General features: G+C 34.9%; 1 protein-coding gene across 1 annotated transcript in view; it reads right to left on the reverse strand.

Annotated features, from left to right (window-relative positions):
- Positions 1–23,581, reverse strand: part of BMP5 (bone morphogenetic protein 5) — a 115,274-nt gene that overhangs the window by 48,202 nt on the left and 43,491 nt on the right. Inside the window, exon 2 of the mRNA XM_084890878.1 lies at positions 10,156–10,348. Within this exon, the coding sequence (XP_084747004.1) occupies positions 10,156–10,348 (193 nt within the window). The remainder of the gene's footprint in view (positions 1–10,155; positions 10,349–23,581) is intronic.

Raw genomic sequence — 23,581 nt, forward strand, 5'->3', positions numbered from 1 at the left:
CAACCCATAGTTACAAATTTTGGATATAGGAATTCATTTGTTTCCTTTAACTTCAATAACATTTATTGATACATATGAGATAATAAAACTTTGTCTCTGCTCAGCAGTGTGATTCAAAGGTTGAGCATCAACCTATGAACCAGGAGGTCATGGTGTATGTGTGTATTTATTTATTTATTTAAAACAATAAAACTTTGTCTCTAAATTCAATAGAAGAAAAATTTAATTTGAAAACTTATCAAAAAGCAGTCAAATTATTTATTAGAGTAAAAGGTGGACTCCTCCATTTTCATTAGAAATGAGCCTTTCAGTCCACAGTGACATCGCCATTATTTCCCAAATTTCTATTATAACTCTTTCACCTCCTTCCATCTCCTTTTGCCTTCTAAGAGCTTATTAAGTCTAGTAAAAATGTACTGATGGCCACCAAGAAGAAACCATCCATCTTTCTCTGGGTCTTTGACATAAATACCACCACACCATTTAAGGAACTTGACTAGAGCTCTCTCGCCAAATACATTAACAAGGGAATACAAATTAATAAAGGATATTCTCTGGAGTTTATAATGTCAAAAGTTGCTCTCTGGAGCCACTTTTGCTTAAAAGTGTAGGAATCAGCAAAAATGTCTCCAGACATTGCTAAATGTCTTGTGGGGGCCAAGTCGCCCCAGTTGAGAACCACTGAAATGGAGCATGATCCCAGCACAATGAAGAAATGCAAGCTGTGCTTGTGTGCTGTCCTGTACACTTAGGGCAAATGTCATGGACCATCTGAGTGTCCTGCTCGGAGGCACTGCTCTCCAGAGCCCATGGAATTTTGCAGAGTAGAAATTGTCAGTGTATGTTCTGAAGTATGTCCACAGAAGAATCACAAATCTTAGAGCAGCAGGAGGGGGGAGATGATGTAAATATGAAGCTGACTGTGAACTGGAATGATGACAGCTTAACTAAATATATCCAAGTAGTAAGGGTGGCTAATGACATGGAGCAAGCAAGCTTAAAATGTTTTTACAATGGAGTACAGACATTTATATTCATAGCAGAGCATTAGGAAAAGGTTGAGTTATGCAGAGCAGATTTTCATTGGGGAATATATAAATACATATATTTGTGAAAAAATTAATTCAAGTAAAGCACTTAGCACGGTGCCAGACACATGGTGAGTGCCCGTTAAATGGATAAGTGCTGGCTGCTATACTTTGTAGTAGTATTACAGGCATTGATCATTTTATTTGCATTACTTAATTATTTTATACATTTAAACATTTTAACATTTAGGAATATTTCTTCTAGCATATAATTCTCTCTCTCTCTCTCTCTCTCTCTCTCTCTCTCTCTCTCTCTCTCTCTCTCTTTCTCTCTCTCCCTCTCTCTCCCTTCTTCCCTCCCTCCCTCCTTGCACTTCTTACTCATCTCAAAAGACCCAACTCAAGAGTGAACTCGCAGTGGCTACCCCTAAGTCTCTGACCCCCCTACACGAAGAATTAATTTCCCCTTCATTTGTGTTTCCACAACACTTAGTGCATACTTACATCATAGTGCTTAGCACTTTGTATTATAGTTATTAAAGTCTGTGTGTAGCAGGCCCACCACAGCCACAGCCCTCGGGCTATGAGCTTTTGAGATCGTATTTACCAGGCCTTAATGCCCTTGTGCTTGCCACATGGTAGGCATTCAGCAAGGCATGCCGAACTCCGCTGAATTATCTGGAAAATTCAATCATGTGGAAACCTCATTTCCCAATAATGCCAGATATATGAGGTGTGACTGAAGAGCAATGCCTTCTCTATAGAAATTGGGGCTGTCAGCCTTTATGAAAAGATTAAATAAGTGAAATGATGCAAAGTGTGTTAACTTTTGACCAAGAAAAATAAAGATTTGGATAAATATCAGAACACTCCTTTAAATTGCACACATTTAAATATGAGTAAGGATAAATGGGGGAGGTGGGAGATGGTAAAATAAAATATATAATTTTAACAGTATTAAGACTCACTGAGATAAATAAGTGTGAAAAGAGATGACGTTATAGGTATGTTTTTTTCTTATTTGATTACATAACACTGTCAAAGAATTCATGGTTAATAGATCCATGTTTTAACTATAAAATATACCTAAAATCATCAGTTTATTGCAAGAATTCAAAATATATGCATAGACACACACACACACACACACACACACACACATACGGATTGTCAAGCATACTGCATTAAGGAGTACAGTCTGCACTGACCTTTCAATTGTCTGATTTTAATACAACATACTAAATAGATAAGATCCACAAGTGTGAAGACAGATGTTTTAACAGGTGACCCTAGCTTTAAAAATGGCCAAAGGTACTAGTTTTTTCTTCTTACCTCCAATTCTTTTTTTTTTTTTTCCCCTCAATCCTCACCCAAGAAGTGAGGATATTTTTAGAGAGAGTGGAAGGGATGGGGAAAGGGAAGACAGGACACAGAAAGAGAGAAACATCAATGTGAAAGACATTGACTGGTTGTCTCCTGCTCCAGCCCCAGCCCAAGCAGGGCATTGAACTTGCAAACAAGCTACATGTCCTTAACCTGGAATCAACCTATGACCCTTAGGTCCATGGGCCCACTGAGTCAAACTGGCCACAGCTATTTTACTTTTTTATTTAAGAAATATATAAAACCATAGATAATCCATACTACACAAATAACAACAACAATCAGATTTTAAAATTACTTTTACAAATTAAATTTTTTTCGGTTTTGCCCAGTTAGCATGGCTTTGTTAGTTGAGCATCATCTTGTGCACCAAAAGAAAGGATTAAAAAATAAAACTTTTAAGTTTTAACTGTTATCACACGATATAAAAATTTTTCATCTATTTCTCCTCATGTTCAGCCAATTGAAGTCAAGGTTCCCAACTGGTAGAAATGTTTTTCCATAGGATAAAGGAAGAAAAAACAATATTTACTTATCTTCATTTTCTGTGGGGGAAAAATGCCTTTCATAGCTTATGAAAAACCAATAGCAATTTATTTTTATATCCTGATGTTTGTTTTGTTTTGTTTTTATTTTTCAGCCTCTCTTCCTGGAAATGTTAATTTATAAAGTAATGTGTGGTATAAAGTTGTTTCATATCTCTTTTCTCTACTATAATTATGCATATTTCTGATTATAAAAATAATGTTCATTGTAAAACTTAGAAAATACAGAAAAGGGGGAGAATTAAATTTTAAAATTACCCACCAGCCTGCAATGAGCACTTGATTTTTCCTCCCAATCTGTTTTCTACATTAATTTATTTAAAATTAATATAATAATGTATATAATTATGTTTCCTGCTTTGGTCAACTAACATTACAGTCTGAGCATTTTCCAAGATTACTAAATATTTTTATTTTATTTATTTTTAAAATATATTTTTATTGATTTCAGAGAGAAGGAAGAGGAAAAGAGAGAGACAGAAACATCAATGATGACAGAGAATCATTGATCAGCTGCTTTCTGCATGTCCCACACTGGGATCGAGCCCACAACCCAGGCATGTGCCCTTGACTGGAATCCAACCTGAGACTCTTCAGCCCATAGGCTGACACTCTATCCACTGAGCCAAACCAACTAGGGCAAGATTACTAAATACTTTTAAAACATAAGTTCTACTTGCTTTATAAAGTATAGCATTTTCACTTTCCAGGAAATTGAGTGTAACTTTTTCCTCTTCTGTTTAAAATGTGTTCTCAAGTTATGCAATTTTAAACAGTAACATTGGAATAAACATTTATTTATTCATGAAGTTTTCTTTCACCTTTCTACATCTCTGATATTTATGTAAAATAAATTATAAATGTACAGTCTCCAATCCTCATACCTTGTCAACTGCATTTTATAGAAGAGTTCAACTATTATCTAAAACATGTTTTCAGTGAAACAAGTTCACAGATAGCTCCAATCGTATTGCTGTTAAATTGGGTGATGTTAATTTCATTACTACACATAAAAATATAGCAATTCCATCTATAGGAATCAAACATCACATAATTTTTTATTAAGTAAATGTAACTAGCATCATTTTGCTTACTACATTGTTACAAAACAGTAGGCGTCAGCAATGTTAATTACTGTTATCCTATATAATAAAGAGCTAATATGCTAACTAGACTGAACAGCAGAACAACCATTTGGAAGGCCTTCTGGACAAAGCCAGGGCTGTGAGGGCTGGCAGAGGCAGTGAGGGACTGTGAAGGTCAAGCCCCTTGCACAAATTTTGTGCATTGGCCCTCTAGTTATAATAATAATCACCACCTACTTATGCAAATCTTTAAATACTAGTGAAATAAATGCTCCTATTAAACTATATGGATATATATTTACCGATGTATTTATTAAGTATGAACTATGATCTTTGCACATTAGTCCTGCACACAGATTGGCAATATCATTTATTGTTATGAAATACTTATTTTTGCTTTTTTTTTTCCCACATGTATAAACTGAGACTCCAAGATGTACAGTAATTTTCCCATGTGTGAATTCCAAAGTCTGTTCTCTTATTGCTGTATATTACCATTTTCTATGGAGACATTGGAATTCTATGAAGAAACCTGAAATATTCTGAGGTGTTTGTGCTGCTTCTATATTTTCTGTCCCTTAAACATTTTTATTGGGAAGAAAAAACAAAGTGCAAAAAGTGATTTCTAGATCTATAGTAATGATTGCATTTTCTTACACTACAGATTAAAAAACCCCTGGCAATGATTGAGTGATTATTTGAAAGACAAGGAAAGCAGACATTTTCTCACCTTATCAATGGTACGTAAATTTGAAATGTTGGGTATGTATATGTGAGTTTATATTTTTCAGAGATTGAAAAGGATAATTTGGGGAGAGGGAACCATATACATTAGCAAAAACAAATATCACAGAAGACAATGGGTATATTATAATCCTACATGTTCTTAACAACAAATGTTTAAAAATGTAAACTTGGTAGACTAGAATTAATACCAAATTGAATTTTTCAAAATAATATTCTGTACATTGCAAATAATCTATTCAACCTATGCCTCCTAGAATTTGGAATGGCAAAGCAAGAGAACACCAGATAAAGATATACATGCACTATAGAAATCATTTTTTAAAATTTAGGGGAAAATTTAGGAAAAATATCAGTAAAATCTTAGATCTTAGAATAGATTCAAAAGTGTTAAAATGTGTGAGTATATTTCTATGAGATATGATCTGTATATTGCATTGTATATACACTTGAGACCCATATGATCTTACTAACCAATTTTACCCCAATAACTTTAATTTAAATTTTCTTTTAAAAAAATATGTGAAGACTTAGCCAAATTATACTCACAATACTAAAAAAGCATATTGAGTTCTTGCTGGTTTGGCTTAGTGGATAGAACATTGGCCCATGGACTGAAGGGTCCTGGGTTTGATTACAGACAAGGACACATGCCTCAGTTGCGGGATCCCTGGCCCCCTATCGGGGCTCATGCAGGAGACAACCAGTTCCTGTGTCTCTCTCACATTGATGTTCCTCTCTCACTGCCTCTCCTCTTCCCTTCCACTTTCTCTTAAAATCGTTGGGAAAGTATCCTCAGGTGAGGATAAACCAAAACCAAAACAAGCAAACAAAAGCATGTCCATGTAGTTGTAGAAAGTGAGAATAATATTTTTATTGGTATATTGGGAAATACCAAAGTTTCAAGATACACAACTGTCCTGTTTTTAAAGGAAACTTAATTTCCCAAAACTATAAAGTCTGATAAGCTAATCATCAATACCCATAAATATTTCAAATGTATTATTGATAAAAATCTGCATGGATTCATTCAGAAATAAATCTATAAATAACTGTGAATAGATTGTTCTTATTTTCATCATTGTTATCATGTCTTAAATTATACTGTTCACATACTTAGGAAAGTTCAAAGGGGTAGTTAGTAAAACAAATAATATTTTAAAATATCCGGAAAAGATAGAACAATGGACCTAAATAAAAGTGAGGACCTTTAATTGTGATCAATGTAAAAGCCTGTATATAAATTTAAAAGGTCAGTAAATATAATCCAGAGTAGATAAACACTTGACATACCAATAGATCTTATAAAAAACCAATAACACTTGGTATGCTAATCATGTACAAATTCAACATACATCCTACCTAATAAAGAGAGAATATGCTAATTGATCCTCACTCCATTGCAAAGATGGCAGCACCCACAGCCAATAAGAAAGGAGTATGCTAATTGTCTACCCCACACTCAAACATGGTGACTCCCACAGGGAAGAATAAGGCAAGGATATGCTAATTGACTGTCCCACCCTCGACAATGGCAGTGCCCACAGCCAATAAGGAGGGGATATGCTAATTGACTGCCCTGCCCTAAAATATGTCAGCACCCACAGCCACAAGATGGCGGTGCCCAGTTCCCTTAGCCCCACCATGGTTGCAGGCATGTAGCAAGGCTGGGCCAGCTCCCAGGTAAGCTGGGCCACTCCATGTGTCTGCCTCCAGAGTCTCCTAGTCCCCTCAGTCCCCCAGTAACCCAGAGCCAGCCTGAGGAGCAGGCAAGCCTCGATGGTGGCTGCCCTGCCACCCAGGGCTGCCCGAGGCTCAGGTACCAAAGCCAGCTGAAGCTTGTGCTGCCAGCAATGGCAGCAGGAGAGGTATGATGGTGCATTGCCTTCCCCTGATTGCCAGGTCACCTCCTGCCCCAGAGATTTCCTGGACTGTGAGAAGGGGCAGGCCAGCCTGAGGGACAACCCCTCTAGTGCATGAATTTTCATGAAACAGGCCTCTAGTAAAAATATAATGTGGATGACTGAAACTAAAGATAATTCAAGCATTTTCGAATAATATTAATGGAAGTATTACTCCAGTCATGGGTAATAGTTATTTCAAAACTTTAAATAATACCAAATAAATATATAGTGCTGGGGATTAAAAAAATAAATAAATAAAACAAACTTATCTAAGACACTGTCTCTTTTTTAGGAGCTCACAGTCCAAGTGGGGAAACAGACAAAGAAATATATTTGGAGTATTATTTTCAACTCTTGCCACTTCATTTCAAAAAATGCCATCATTATTTAGTATTAAAAATAATGTATTATAATATGCCAGGTCCTATCTCTGAGATAACTGAAGTAGTATCCTCATTTTATAAATGGAACCACTAGGTTGAGATTTAAAAAACAAACAGAAAAGCAGCAACAAAAAACTCACAGAAAAATATCTAGGAAGTGTTAAAACAAATAAAGGAGCATAGAACTTTCTACTGTGGAATTACTGCTCTTAAAATAAATTACATATGGATCAGTATTTTTTTAATAATAAATTAAAAATAAAATATATTTTTCACATTTTTTATTAAAGTGTACCCTGCTGAATCAATGTTTCATAGAATATTAAGTATCTCACACCTGAAGAAAAAGATTCTGTAACCAAATAATTTTGAGTAAGACTAGTTGTTTTTTTTTTATTATAAAGCATTTCCAAGACTAAAATTCTGATTGATCTGCACTATGATTCTCATAGAGGATGGTCTCACAGATTTTTCAAATGCATTTGATCTCAGATTCTTTATTTTTATTCACTGAGTATTGTGAGGGGCTAGTGTTCCATTGAACAGCCATTGGGAAACTCTGGCACTCCAGAAGAACAAGAAATATTAATGTCAGGAACTGGAAATCCTATATAATAAAAGCCTAATATAAAAGCCTAATATGCTAAGTGTCCAACCGTTCCTTCAATTGTTCCACCAGTCACTATGATCCAGACTGACCACCAGAGGGCAGACACTTTGACCAGTAGATTAGCTTGCTGCTGGAGTCTGGCCAATTGGGACTGAGCAAGTTGGGCCTAACACACCCTGGAGCCCTCCTGTGGCCCCTCTCCAGCCCTGATCATGCACCAGTGAAGTCCCTCACCCTGGTCTGCACCCTCCAGTAATGTCGGAGAGCCAGTTTTGGCCTGATCCCCACAGGCCAGGCTGAGGATCCACCTGTGCACAAATCCATGCACCAGGCCTCTAGTCTATACTAATAAAAGGATAATATTTTCATTAAACCAAACATCTTCCGGATGACCTTCTGGACGTCCTTTCAGACAAAGCTATGGTGGCAGGGCCGAGGCAGAGGCAGATAAGGGCAATCAGGCCGGTGGGGGAGAGCAGTTAGGAGATTAGGCCAGCAGGCAGGTGTGTGGTTAGGAGCCAGCAGTCCCAGATTGTGAGAGGGATGTCCAACTGTCAGACATCCCCTGAGGGGTCCTGGATTGGAGAGGGTGCAGGTCGGGCTGAGGGACACCTCCGCCCCCATTCACAAATTTCATGCACCAGGCCTCTAGTATTCAATAAGGAGATAAAGGGGCCTTAAAGGTGACATGATACCTGTCTTTAAATCTTTGTCTTATTTTAAAAAGTACATAGTATTTCACCAAAGGAAAGATAGATCTAAGGAATAGAAGCTACCAGAAATGGATTTTACCTCAATAAAACATTTCAATAAGTTAAAAGAAAATGTAAAAGCTGTCCAACAAAGGTGGCAAATCACCTTTAAAAGGTGTTACCTAAAGCAATTTTATCATTGTGTGAAAGGTTTGAGAACTCTGCTAAGCTCCCTGTTTTACTCTTTTATCTGATGGTTCATTTGCAGTAATTATCAACTGAGATTTCCATACATTTAGTATTTCAGATTTTCTATTCACATTTTTATACCATTTTTAATTAAACATTTTAGAAACAGAAGACATAGGTAAACTGTCAAACCTATTGCAAACATGATGTCGTACATCAAAACGCAAATAACATTCTATAGATTTTTCAGTTCTTTGTTATTCAATCTAGAAAGGCTATATATTTTGAAGAATTTGTCCATTTCTTCTAGGTTATTAAATATGGTGGCATATAGTCTTTCATAGTATTCTTATATGATCCTTTGTATTTCTGTGGTATCTGTCATAACTTCTCTGCTTTTATTTTGATTTTGTTTGTTTGAGTCTTTACTCTTTTTTATTGGTGAGTCTAGGGAGATCTTTCTCCATTTTATTAGTCTTTTCAAGGAACCAGCTCTTTGTTGCATTATTTTTGTATTGTCTTTTTGTTCTCAATTTTTATTTAATTCTCCTCTAATTTTTATTATTTTATTCCTTCTACTGATGTTGGGCTGCATTTGTTTTATTTGAGATAGGCCTATAATGATATAAGCTTTCTTCTTATTACTGCCTCTGCTGTATCCCCAAAGTTTGGTATGTTGTACTGTCATTCTTATTTGCCTCTATGTATCTTTTGATCTCTTTATTTCTTCTTTGATCCAAAGCAATTAATAAAATTAAAAAAAGACATGCCCCACAGTGACCAAGGAGGTCACAGTTTGACTCTTCGTGAGTGCACATGCCTATTGTGGGTGGGCTTTGTCCCCAGTGAGGGGCTCGTAGGAGGCAGCTGATCAAGAATTCTCTCTCTCATTGATGTGTCTATCTCTCCCTCCCTCTTCCTTACTCTCTGAAATCAATAAAATAAAAAAATAAAATGTTTAAAAAATAAGAACGTAAGATAAACAAATAAACAAAAGCTCAGAAACACAGACAACAATATGGTATTACTATAGGGGACTGTGGAGAAGGTAGCAAAGAGTAAAAAGGGTCAAATGTATGATAACAGAAGGAAATTTGACTTTGAGTGGTGACCACACAATGCAATATACAGATACTGTATTATAGAATTGTACCCTTGAAACTTCTATAACGTTATTGACTAATGACACCCCAATAAATTTTAAAATACGCATAATGACACATACAACTTACACTTACTGCCAATGAAAACCAAAGTCACTCTACTTTAATTTAAAACACACACCAAGCGAGCTAAATCATTATTATATTATGAAGTTCATGTGTGCAGAATAAAATGAAAGTTTCCTCGCTTATACAATGGCACAAGAGGCCCTGAAAGCACATGCGGGGATGCACAGGACCATGTGGCTCACAGAGACTGGTGTCAGAAGTAAGGAAAAGCTGTGGAATGTAGACGACTCATTTCAGATCAATTACTCTTGATACGTCTGAACCTCATCTTCAATGCCATTACACCCAAAGAAAACATGATGATGAATTTTACAATTAACATTTGTTTGCTAAAACAAGTACTGGATATAAAGCCCATACCTATTTGCATATTCCTTGATGATCTGATATATGCTAATCTTAATTGTTTCATTTTCAAATCGATTGTTGCTCCGGTCCTTGTATATTCGAAATTCAGCTGCTGTAACTGCTTCTCCATGAGGAATTTGAGTAAGATCAAACCGGAATTCTTTGTAATGCCTTCGCTGGTGAGAAAAATCCTTGTCTCTTTCAACTAGAAAAGAAAAAAGGAGAGAGAAAATGAGCTTTTTATAAGATATGGAAAGGAATGACAAATTCTCCAGCTTTGTAATTAAAACAAATAAGCAGGATATTCTAAAACTGGGAAAACACTAAAACCACAGACTCATACACGTTTCCAGTTGAAGGAAACTCCACAAACCAACAACCTTCGGTTCAAAAGCAATATAACCTCTGTGGTTTTATTACAAATTCCTGGATCTTAAATGGAAAGGCTATCCCAAAATGTTTCTTAAAAGTGGAGTTTGAAAAATGATTTCTACTATGTATCCAGTACCAGAACACAGAGGGTTCATACAAGAATTAGGAATATGTTATAGAAACTTCCAGAGTTCCAGGTGAAGTCCGTGTTGAGATTTAGCACAGCCAAGGGAGGAGGAGGAGAAGGAAGATTGAGAAATTGCAGGCACATAGGACGGTGTTTATGACATTTTAGAGATCAAGTACATAAAGCAAACTCATTTTTGGAATAAAGATTATCTCAAAAATGCCTTCCCCAGGAGAGTTTTTATTCTCCTTTCAGCAAATGAAATGTTTTGTTGCATTTTAAATATACTCTCATTAGTTCTTACAGATTGTTTAGTACAATCTCCTTACCTGTGATACAGCATACAAGCTCTCAAAGACCCTTTTCTGCTCTTCCTCAGAATTGAGAGGGGAATATATTTCCCGCTTCAGCAATCTTCCAATAAATAAAGTAAGAGAACATTGTCTCTTGGGCATATTAAGGGATGTTGAAGAATTCAGCAGAGCAGGTGTCCAGCATATTATTAATTCGGCTTTGTAAAATACTTTATTATTTGAGACACTCTATCTGTACTGGTACCAAAAACTTTCTTACAAAATACCTATATAAAGGGTTCATTTTTAGCGATGCAATATCACTTGATGTTTTCTCAAAAACTCAGTTATGTAAGCTCATTTACAACAAACTCACAAAAAGCCCACTGAAAAACACTGCATGCGAGATGTCTCGCTTTTACAGTTTTTCAGTGATAAGTTTCATTGCTAAATTTTGTTCCAAGAAAATAAAAAAATGTATGAGTTGTATAAATAAATTCACCAAGCTCTTGGATTAATATACAAAAATATATTCAGGAGTTCAATTGAAATTATGTCAACACTGATATGTATATCAGAAACTTGAGGTCCTACATGAGAAAAGGGTTAAGATTAAGGAAGAGAGAAGAGGGACATGACTGTCCAGGAATGACTGTGGGAGAGAAGGCTGTGGGAGAGAAGGCTGCTAGATCTGTGTTCTAGGGCCAGATGGGTTCCACATCTAAGAGGGAGTTTATGACAAAGGCACCCACAATTCCTCAGCTTCACCATCCAAAATAATCGCCAGTTTACTTTCCCCAGAAGAGCAGGTAGTGGTTTAAGAGAAGGCAGAGCTCATCCCCATGCTCACCACAGATACCTATGCCAGCAAAGAGAAAGCTATAAACTCTACCAGGAGGCATTTCTGTCCTATGGAGTTTCGCAAGGATGGTGCGTGCTCTTGGGCTATCAGACTCACACTAACACAACCTCACATGATTCACGAAGTTTTGTTTGTTTTTTTAAAAAATATATCATTGTCTTGGTCCTAAGAGAGACCCATTGCCAGGGAGATTATCAAATTTTCCTTAAGTAAGGAAGATACCCTCACTTTTAGGATCCTATTTGGACCCCTCTTTTTGATAGCAATAGTGGATACTGCCATGAACTTTTCTTTGCTTCCATTTGTCCATTCTCCTGATTGAGCCTTTTGAGAAGGATAGTGTAAGGTTAGAAAATACCTAGAAAATCGATATCTAGTCACTGAAAGTGCATGTATGAATATGAAAACTAGCCACAACTAGTTTGTTTTCTGAGAACTTTAATTCTATGTAAACCTGTTCTTTTCTGATCTTAATTTAAACAAAGTGGGAGACAATATGAAACAGTTCTGTCTTATATGAAACAGCTTTAAATAGTACTGTTCTAAATATTTTTAAATATTATCTTATCACACTTCATGACAATCTATGAGGTAGGTTCCATCATTTAAGACATAGGGAATAAATTCCTTGCCAAAAAGCTTGAACCTGGCTATTTGATGCCACCTGGCTATGGTTCTTAAATGCCAAATATCCTGCTTCTGCTTATAGACTATTTATTACTTTGCCCTAACTTATGAAGTATTCATGCTTTAATAAAAACCTAAAACCTCACATTCACAAGCTCAAAATCCATAAAGCTCTGAAAACAAAAAGTTTGGCTTCAAGTTCGTTTGGCAGAAGAGCTGAAGATTACTGCTTTGAGGCCATTTAAAGTTCCTATTTATTCCACTTTAATATGAATATTTATTGCTTTGCCGCAAAAATGTTCACTTGTTCAATGAGGTGGCACTACCCCAGGTCTACTTCAGGAGTCCCATACTTTGTAATCCATACACCAGCCATTCAAAACTGTGTCTTCTCTATTCTGAAAGTCAGTATTCAGCATTCTAAGGTGCAGCAATCATCATCCAATTTTTCACTAGCAATCCATTTTACATTTGAAATTAGAATTAAAATAACTACAGTCCTAGAAATAAGGGCTGAGGCGTGAGTTTGCTAGGATCCAGTCTACAGCATGCACCTGGATAATGCAGATGAGTTTTGAATTCATATTATGTAAAGTCATTTACTGTTCTGGAATCCCCTGTGAGATGTTGGTGTAATAAAGTGGAAAGCTAGAATTTCAGCTGTTATTATAAAATTTCAGTTTTATAATCCAGGCTATTTAACCTGACCTCTTAAAGGGGAAGGGGGCAAATATTCAAAGAGTTTCATAACAATGTATATTAAGTGTACCACACAGAATACAGTTGCAGTGCAGATTTGTCCACTGACTCAAAATCCTATATCCTACTGCTTTGAATTATAATTTCACTCTTAAATTTCATGGGACATGTTGGAGTGAGGAATGAAATAAAACTTGTTTTTCTATAGCATTGCACTCCTAATGATGCTCACAAATATTCACAAGGTAATCTCAGTTACCTCAAAGAGTAATGCTAGGGAGGATCAAATATTAACATCCCTGATTTAAGGATGAGAAAGTGGGTGATGAAAGCTAGGCAGTAACAGATGTCTGTCTTCTAATGCTCATTATAAATCTTTGTTCAATGTCCATACCACCTACATAATGACATCCTGCTGTTCCGTACTTAGAGACTAGTTCACTGTTAGTATATTTAAGCAATGCTCCTCAGGAGTAGACAAAAAAAGTGGCAAGTATTATGGAAAATTAGGGGTTTGACCATCAGTATGAAATTAACAAGCAGCACAATACATTGCCTAATTCAAAGATGTCTTCTAATAGATATTGGTTGGATGAGAAACTGTATAAATGGATCAAAATCAAGTTTTACCTTTTTAATTGATTTTTAGATAGAGAGGAAAGGAGAGGAATAGATAAAAACATTTAGGAGAGAGAAACATCATTGACTGGCTGCCTCCTGCATATCCCCTTCTGGGGGGCAGCCCAGGCATATTCCCTTACTAGGAATCGAACCTCCATCTCTTGGATCCTGGGTTTATGTTTAACTTTAGCCACACCAGCTGGGCAGGTTCTATCTTTTTAGGCAGCAAATCTTTGCTGCATTCCCAAATAACTAAAAGCATAATAATTTACTTAACTCTCATTTATTTGGCACATACTGTGTTTAATCCACAGAACCTTACTTATATACAAAAGTTTCTATAACATGCCCAAGAAACTTAATTTGATCTGAAAACAGATTAGATCCCAGGGTCAAGATTTTAATTCCCAAGTCCTCAACATCACAGCCCTTTGCTTGTTTGTTGTTCCTGGATTTAGTTTTGTTTGTTTGTTTGTTTGTTTGCTCTAACTCTCACTCAGTAGAGCTGGTCTTCTTCCAATACTTTCATTCTCCTGCATGATGCTCCTACTCTGTAGGAGCTCTGCTCATTTCTGAACTCTGCTCATTCTTCTAGAACTCACACCTTCCAATCAGTCTTAGCAAATGCTGTGTTATATTCACTTATTTAATATTGATTCTATATCTTATCTAATAAAATGTTTATGAATAAACAATGGTTGTATTCATAACCTGAATTAGTCTTATCTAATATTTATATGCGTGTATGAGGTCATCCTTTTACTACAACCATATTTTTAAATAATTGTAATTCACCATCTGGATCCCTTCATACTTGAACCTTTTTCCTACAGTACCCACTACCAAAAACTACACTCCCAAAATAGATGAAAAAATATATATATACACACACATTTTATATTCCCTAAATATAAGATTTTTATATAAGATAGTCATGCCTTGTTTATATTGTAATGATTTTGGTCAATATTAGGTACTCTGTTTCTCTATATATTACAATGGCTTGAGAAGCTTAAAAAACAAACAAGAAGGAAAAAAATTAAATGTATACTATTCTTGGTGTTTTGTTTTTTTTTTTAACTTTCTATTGTGTTAAATATTTGGCCCTTTCAATTCACTCTGTAATTTATGTTTTATCAACTAAATAACATGAGGTTCCTAAAAAAAAAAGAAATTCTTTACTATAATTTCTATTAAAATTACTAGATTAAAATATGCTAGATCCCATGGAAATCATATTTATTACTATTTCATGGTAGGGAATACTCTCTTAATTACTACAAAACAATGAGAAACAAATAAAACAGCAAGAGGATTAGATCCTTCAAGTCAGAACCCAGGCTTGCCAAGGAGATAGAATGACAAAAGTGTTAAAACATACTGAAACAGAAGGATAACGCTTTTCTCTCCTAGTGGAGACCATTTGTTTATCGCATTCCATAGCCACCATTTCCCTCACGTAAAGTGGACAAGAGAGTTCAGGAACAAATATAACTAGATTTACAACACACATCCTGTATCAATCAATTCCCCTATGAAAATTATCTTTTAAAACAGTACACAATGACCTGCCCAGACTGCCATTTTCATATCTGCTTACACTACTAACAAGGTCAACAGGCTACATTTTGCCAAACAGTCACACATACATTACACTTAATGCCACATGCTCTTCTCCCATTGTCATTTATGTGACACAATTATTTAGAAAATTGTGTATAAACCAATGAATATCATTAACATAGGGTTGCTTATTTATTTGAGTTGATGATTGCTAATGATGCTTTCTACAAAAATTAAAGAGTTGCTTTACTGCATATACATACACCCAACCTCCCTAAAAATAAACCATCAAAAATGAAGCAATATTGATTCAACTTAACAATCAAACACAGTCATAATGATGGGGGTGAATATACTTCCTTCTACTTCTAGGATAACAGTTTTTGTTCCAAACTTTTCCATCTATGTGAACTACCTAAAACAACAGAAAGCTCACCTACCCTGATAGAACCAGAGAATGAATTTATTATTATATTTTGGTTTTAAATAGTGGCAACATCAAAGCATACAAGAAATAAAATATGAATCAGAAGATTCCCATTCCATGATTAATGGACTGATAGTGAAAAGAAACAGGATTCCCCTTATATAAGCATCAAACTACATTCTAAGTGCTCTAAATTGCCAAAGTTCTGTGAAGATTAAGCTTCTCGTGGTTAAAGACATACACTGAAACCTTTTATTGTTGCGATATGACTTAACAGAAGTTAATGACTGATTGCACTCTCTCCTTTATCTAAACAAACACCTCTCCGAATGACTTTATCATTAATAGAAATGGGATAGAAATGTCAAGACTAAATATTTTCATGTCCACAATATCTGAAGAGTGAAAGTAATTAACAGAGGCTTGCCATTTTATCTCTTTAGTGATTTATCTGCATTTTTCAGGAGATGCCTTCATGGGCAATCAATCTTAATCTCCCACACAGGGCTGTAACTTGGAAGACACAAATAGAACCAGTAGCTGCAAGGCAAAGATAGCATTCTCCAAGGAGCCTAACCAGCTGTTGAAAGAATACACATCATTGTTTGCTGCTGAGTGCAAAAAATCATTAAGAGATTAATCATAGAATTATTACTTATCTCTGTTGCATTTTAAAGTAAAAGAAAAAAAAGCAAATATATCATGTGTCCAGCAAAATATGTCACTTTGCAAGACACCCTCACCTACTAGTCCACTGAGAAACATAAACTTGGTCTTATAAAAGCCTATTCATTCAACAGCAAATGCACATTACGTGTTTCTTTGAATGGAGAACCATTCCAGAGAGTGTGGTAAACTCCAGATTCCAGAAACCCTAACAGCCTCTTAACACCATAGCAAAGAGTGACCTGGAAAGAGAAGATTGTCCCCCTGAATGTTTTGTTTCACAGAACAATGTCAGTGGACTTTCATATGTTAAAATAGTCTTACTTATGAAGACATAAATGCTTCATAAATACAGTTTTGTACGGAAGGGAAATCTCAAAAGAGATGGTTAAATAATTTAAATATCGCAGTAAGATAAACATTGATTTTTGAATCAATTTAAAATACAGTGCATGTAATTTGAAATTTACAGAATGTAATTAATTATCAAATATGTTTTATTATTTTGCTTTAAAAATATAACTAATTTTACCCTGGTGTTGTGGCTCAATTGGTTGGAGCACCATCCCATGCACCAAAGGGTCACAGGTTCCATTCATGGTCAGGGCACATAACCGGGTTGCAGATTCAGTCCCTGGCAGGGACATATACAGAAGGCAACTGGTCATTGTTTCTCTCTCACATAGATGTTCTCTCTCTCTCTCTCTCTCTCTCTCTCTCTCTCTCTCTCTCTCTCTCTCTCTCTTTCTCTCTCTTAAAACATTAAAAACATACCCTGGATTAAAATATAAATAAATAAATAAATAAATAAATAAATAAATAAATAGATAGATAAAAACCTATTTAGTGACACAATGAGTGAAGTCTTATATAAAGAGAGCTTTGGAATTAAGATGAAGATGTCCCATGGCCTACCTTCTTAGATTGGATGGTCTCAGTGCTTAGCCCTCAATAGTTATTCAGAATACTATAATGATAAGAGCTATACATATCAAACAGTGGTATAAAATGAATAAATTTAAGTTAATAAATAATAATCATAAAGTTAACTACTGATATTATAAAAATTAACGTATTTCACATTTTATTTCTTCTCCTTTATTTGGTGCAATAAGGTAGATCTCCATTATTTTTCCCATGGTATGGATTTTAAAAAACCAACATATTAATTTCCTCAATGTCATAAAGTGAGTTAACTACAAAGCCAGGAATAGTATCAAGAACTATGACTCCAAATTCAATATTCTGTGCATCAGAATTTCAACTATCAATGACTGCTATTTCTGTCTCATGGCAAAAGTCTTCCTCTTTCATTCCAATGTCAGTGTTTCCATTTGAGTTTTGCACTCAATTTCCTGTGCTCATTCTTAGCAATTTTTCTCCTGTGTGTTTAATTTTTCTTTTTACTCTTTTGATTTTTCTTTTTCACTCTGTCAATAGAATACTGTAAACTCGCCTATAGATGAATATATTGGGTTTATTGACTTGTTTCAACATATGTCCTGGACAGATTCCATAGATATCCTTGGTAAGGGATGTTAGAATTCATTGGGATTATTAGAGTGATTTGGGCAAAGATTCAAAGAGGCAGGTTTTTGCTCTTGAACTCGGTGCCCTCAAGAAGCAAAGGTAATGACTGGTATTTTAATAAGTTTTCCCAGAATTTGGAAAGAAGAGAAGTAGAATAAAGAAGTAAGTAGAATAGGCAAAGCAGCAGCAGTCACTAATATTATCAAAAAGGGTCATTTTCAAGATTTGAACAAAGTTCTTATTTTAATCTGTCCTCAGATATGATTGTGAAATGGTCCTATATTTTACTCCTCCCTCCCCTTTCCCCCATGGTCATAGAGTAGACTTGTCCACTATGTTCCGCAGGAGGACTATGAATGCTGGGCCATCTCCTAGCAACTGCAAGTTCAGTCCACCTCCTGTCTGTCAGGAGGGCCATTTCTTGTTCTCTCCTTCCATATATGCTAATCTTGATACCCTAAAGATAGATAGCTACTCTGCAACTTCTACATTTATTCCATCTCCAAACATTTATTGGCTAACTGGTCCAAACCCTAACAGTAAAGAATATATAAGAAGCAAAAGGATAGGAGCGCAGACATAGAAAAATACAGTTATGATATAACTAGAGGCCCGGTGCACAAAATTTGTGCACAGGTAGGGTGCCTAAGCCTGACAGGCAATCAGGGCTAATCAGGGCCTTTTGGATGCTGGCCAGGCCTTCCTTCATTCCCTGCCATCCCCAGGTGGTCAGGAAACATCATAGTGAGCAATCAAACTCCCAGCCTCCCAGTCAAACTCCCAAGGGGACACTTTGCATATTAGCCTTTTATTGGTATAGATTGTGATGGGGCTTATGAGGGATATGTGTAATGTAAAGCAGATTAAAATGGAACAAAACATTATGTGGGAGGCTTCAAAAGAAGATCATTTTGAGCTTGGTCTTAAAGAATTATCCCTGGTATAGAAAATAATTCATATAGAAATAGAGGTGATAGTTTATGGCCAAAGCAGTAAATAATAAATGGTCATTGTTAATGCAGATTATGGAATCTAGGAGATCAGTGGTAGAGTATGAGTCATAGTAAGACTTTTTTGGGATTTGATCAATATTTTCTATTATTCTCATTCCATTGATGAATTCTATAATAATTAGTTAACTGGAACCTATTTTTGTAATAAAATATACATAATTTTTTTATTGATTTCAGAAAGGAAGGGAGTGGGAGATAAAAATATCAATGATGAGATAGAATTATTAGTTGGCTGCCTCCTGCACACCCCTCATTGGGGATCAAGCCCACAACCTGGACATGTGCCCTAGACTAGAATCCAACTTTGGACCCTTCAGTCCACAGGCCAACACTCTATCCACTGAGCCAAACCAGCTAGGGCACTTTCAAACCTATTAAAAAAAATAAAAATTAAATAAAAATTTAAAAAACCCTATTTTTAAAAATCAGTATCACCTAGCACAGGCAAGCATATAGTCAACACTCAAAGAGTTCTGAAAGTCAAGGAAATGAATGGTTCTTCAATAATTATCTTCCTTTCCTAACTTGATAGTTTTGTTCATCTTTCCCTGTAATTAAAATGTTTCCCTCATTTTCAGTGATCCAAATTCTACCTCTTCTTAAAATTTCTCATTCTAACCCCACAAAGATAATTTTGGCAATTGCTATCCAAATTAATTTTCCTGCTGGGAACCCACTAGCACTTTTTCTGGGTCACCCCTTTTGATAATGGAGATGGCTTATACTATAGTTAAGAGTCCCTAATTTCAAATGAGAAAAACTTGAATTTAATCTTAATCCCAGCTTAATAATATAAGAAAATCTACTCATTATCCCTCCCTCTGTCTTTATTTTTCCATCTTTAAAATGATGATAAAAGGCCTACTCCACAGTGTGCTGTAAAGGTTAAATGATATTTGTCTTGAGAGAGAATCTTAACATAGGGTCTGCAACATAGCAAGTTCTTCAAAAGTAGAATCTATCATATTAATCACTTTCCATTTGCATTATAATTATTATGTCACCTTATATTTACCCCATGAGTAAGATAAGCCAAAGAAATGTCCATGTTTTTTTTGTTGTTGTTGTTTTTATCTTTATATTTTTGGACATACTTCAAACAGGGCTTTTTGTATAGTAATGGTCAATAAAAGTTTAATTATATAAAATCGCTACTTGTCCTAAAGCACAGCCAGTTTGATTACCAAAATGTCAATTTCTTTATCTGTAATATGTATATTAAAGGGGATTGATGTTGTTGCTTTTTTAAAATAATTATTATAGTGAAATTTAAAAAATGTTCAGCCTAGATTTCTATAATAGTAAAGAGATAGACATTTCACATCTATAAGATAGAGAACATAAGAACACATATTTTGACATTTATATATTCCCCATCAGTTCAATGGAATTTGCTGGTTATGACACAACTTTTCTTTAATCAAGTCACTTAGCTATTTTTATCCCTAAAGATAATAATGAATACTGAAGTAAAAAAAAAAAAAAAAGTTTTATCATTTTTGGTATAGGCATTTCATATAGGAAATTATTCATTAAAATTTAAAACAAATATTCAATGTTTGTGTGTTGAATATGAATATTAAATTCCAATTAGTTTAGAATACAGATGATATATGATTAATTCATTTTATATAATTCAAATTGATTACTTAACGATGAGTAAACATATTTAGTATATAAATAATGGATTTTAATCACACTATGTACAAATATTTGAGAAAAGTATGTTTGCGTATAACAAATCAATGTAAAGTCACAACTCTCTGATAATCGTCTTTTGGTAAATATTTATTTCTTGTGTTTTAAAGATTGTCTGGCAGCTGAAGGTCAACTAATCTCACCAGATTTCACTGAATGACCTGGTGAATTCTTCTACTACACAAGTTAAAAAAAAAAATAAAAATCCATTTTAACCACCTGAAGGTGACAGAGGTTTTAGTAAATCGATATACAGCAAAGTCCCTTTCTTTACAACTTGAATACAATGAATGATACTTTATCTGCAATGAATATTTGCGGTTGTCTGACAAAAAAAGGTCAAAGGTTTTGTGAGTTCTCTTCTGAAAGTGCTCAGTGCCTTCTCTAATGACTGATAATTGAAAACAGAGACTGGGACTATCGAATGTGGAGGGTGACAGATAAGCAGATTAATGCCAATACTTGGTTAGGAGACACTGAAAGGTCAGGAGTCACAGGAATTAGCTATTGTGCTACTGTGAAAAGACAGACATCAAAAGTCCATTATCCCCTTAATAGCTGTTCCCCTAGCCTGAAATCCATTCTCACTTCCTCTGGTTATAATTGAGAGATAATCTGTATGTCCTTATTTACATGATGTGAAAGTGAAGCCACTTACCCTAAGTAATTAGGGTTTGCATATTTTTATTATACACTAAAGAAAGATTTCTTTCAGATCACATTTTCAGTGTATTCAGTGCTCATTTTGGAGAGTTTAGAAACATTTTACACAAGAAAATGATGCCTAATGAGAAGGAAGAAAAACTAGAAAATTTTACATTACATTAAATTTGTTTGGAATTTCTCTATGGGGTTTTGAAAAAAATAAAGATCACAGTTTGCATAGCACAAAAGATATGAGATTTTTGTAGCTGTGCAAATAAATGTCTTTCTCAAGTTTACTGCTTCAGATTTTAAATCAGTGTAACTTTTATAGAGTTCATTCAAGTTCAATCTGGGTTTCAATTTGTCATTATTTCCACCAAATGGGTTGCATCAGTGAGTGACATTTGGTACATGGAAGGAGGTCATAGAGAAATGTGATTACACTTAGTCATGTGTAATATTATTAGAGATGCAATTACTTGGTTGTACAGATTTTTAAGAGGAATAAAATGATGTATAAGAATACATTACATATATACTGTATAGCAATAAAAGGGTAGCTGATTTACCTGTTATGATTGGGCAAGAACCACAAATAGCTACTGGGGGCCTATGTTTTCTTCCTAAGAAGGGATGATTTGCTTTCTGTCTCCCCAGGAGACTTTAAGCTTGACAGCAATAACATTTTTACTTGGCTTATTACTGTAGACTCAGCTCCTAACTCAAACTCTGGCACACAGTAGGTATTTATATGGGGGGAAAATGAATATAAAAATATATGTCTGGTTCTGATTCTTTTGTTTTGTTTTGCTTGGGCTGTTTCAGAAGCAAGACTAAATGCGGACCCTGAAGTAACAAAATACTACTATTCCCACTGATCTGTTTTTTTCTTTCTTCTTTGAAAATAATTCAAATAAATAACGATAACTAAATAACTTAGATTGAATCCTAATGTCCTATTAGCTATCTTGGTACTTAAAAACATATGTTAGATGAATAGAATCTTTATGATTCTTAAATGGACATTTTACTCTTGGTGAAAGGTAAAAAGGTAATTGAAAAATTAAATAACATTACTCTTACTTTATAATTATTAATATAGTTGTACTTAAAATAATGTTCAGGATAAATCATATGTCAAGGAAGATAATATCTATGCATTTTTAAAACATAACATAAAATTCCTATATTATAATTGACTTTTCTCTGTTTATACAAAACACTTAAGAATTATATTTCCCTATAATAAATATATGTAATATAACAAAATCTTTGGTAGCATGGTCATAATTTTTAATTTTCTTCCTAAAACATTGAAAATAGTTGTTCTCTTTGAAAATGTTTTGTTTTTGTTAGTTCCATTTTTGTTTAAAAAAATTACTATAACTGCTTTTATCTGGTATTTTTTTAATATCATCCTTGAAAGTGAAAGTTTATTATATCCTCTGCATGTTTACAGATAGAAATGGGACTGCATAATACATGACTTGCTTAACATTTCTTTATGGCACTTTATTAAAATTGTGAGTTAGATGAATCAATACATTGTATTGAAAGATGTTTTCTATAATTAAAACATATGCTGGATTTAATAAATATATAAGTTGCCAGAATCAATAAAAAAAGTCACACATCATCCCACATTTAGTGAATGAGACCACATTGCAATTAGAGTCAAGGGATCCTTAGTGGTTTCAGGACGGAGAGTATTCATATGAATAGTCTCCTCTTTTGGTTGATCTGGTTTCACACTCTTGGGCTTTTCCTTTGTATTGGGATTTTATGTCAACCACAAAACTCATAGCAAAATTTAGCTAAGAATCATTGAGCTGCATCTGGTTTCGAGTTCAAGCTACACAAACCCTCCAGATTCCTTAATATACACACTTGGAACAGTAAGTCTTCTGAGATCTGGGTCAGACAATCTCATTTTAGATTTAAATTTAGTAGCCAATTTAATTTTATATTAATTATCAGATGGACTGTTTTCTGACACTTTCGTTGCTAAAAGTTTGACTTGTTTTTAATGCTATTTAATAATCCATCCAATTCAGGGGTCTTCAAACTACGGCCCGCGGGCCACATGCAGCCCCCAGGGGAGTCTGATCCTGCCCGCCAGGTTTTTTGGGCAGTGAGCGCAGCCAAGGTGTTACAGTAGGGATTAGTAGTTCATATAGTCCGGCCCTCCAGCTCTCTGAGAGACCGTGATCTGGCCCCCACTTTAAAAAGTTTGAGGACCCCTGATCCAATTAATCCAGATGTACTATTACATAAGAGCTAAATTCAGCAATAGAA

The sequence above is a fragment of the Pipistrellus hanaki genome, assembly GCF_964339955.1.
Source record: "Pipistrellus hanaki genome assembly, chromosome: 7".
Classification (NCBI taxonomy): Eukaryota; Metazoa; Chordata; class Mammalia; order Chiroptera; family Vespertilionidae; genus Pipistrellus; species Pipistrellus hanaki.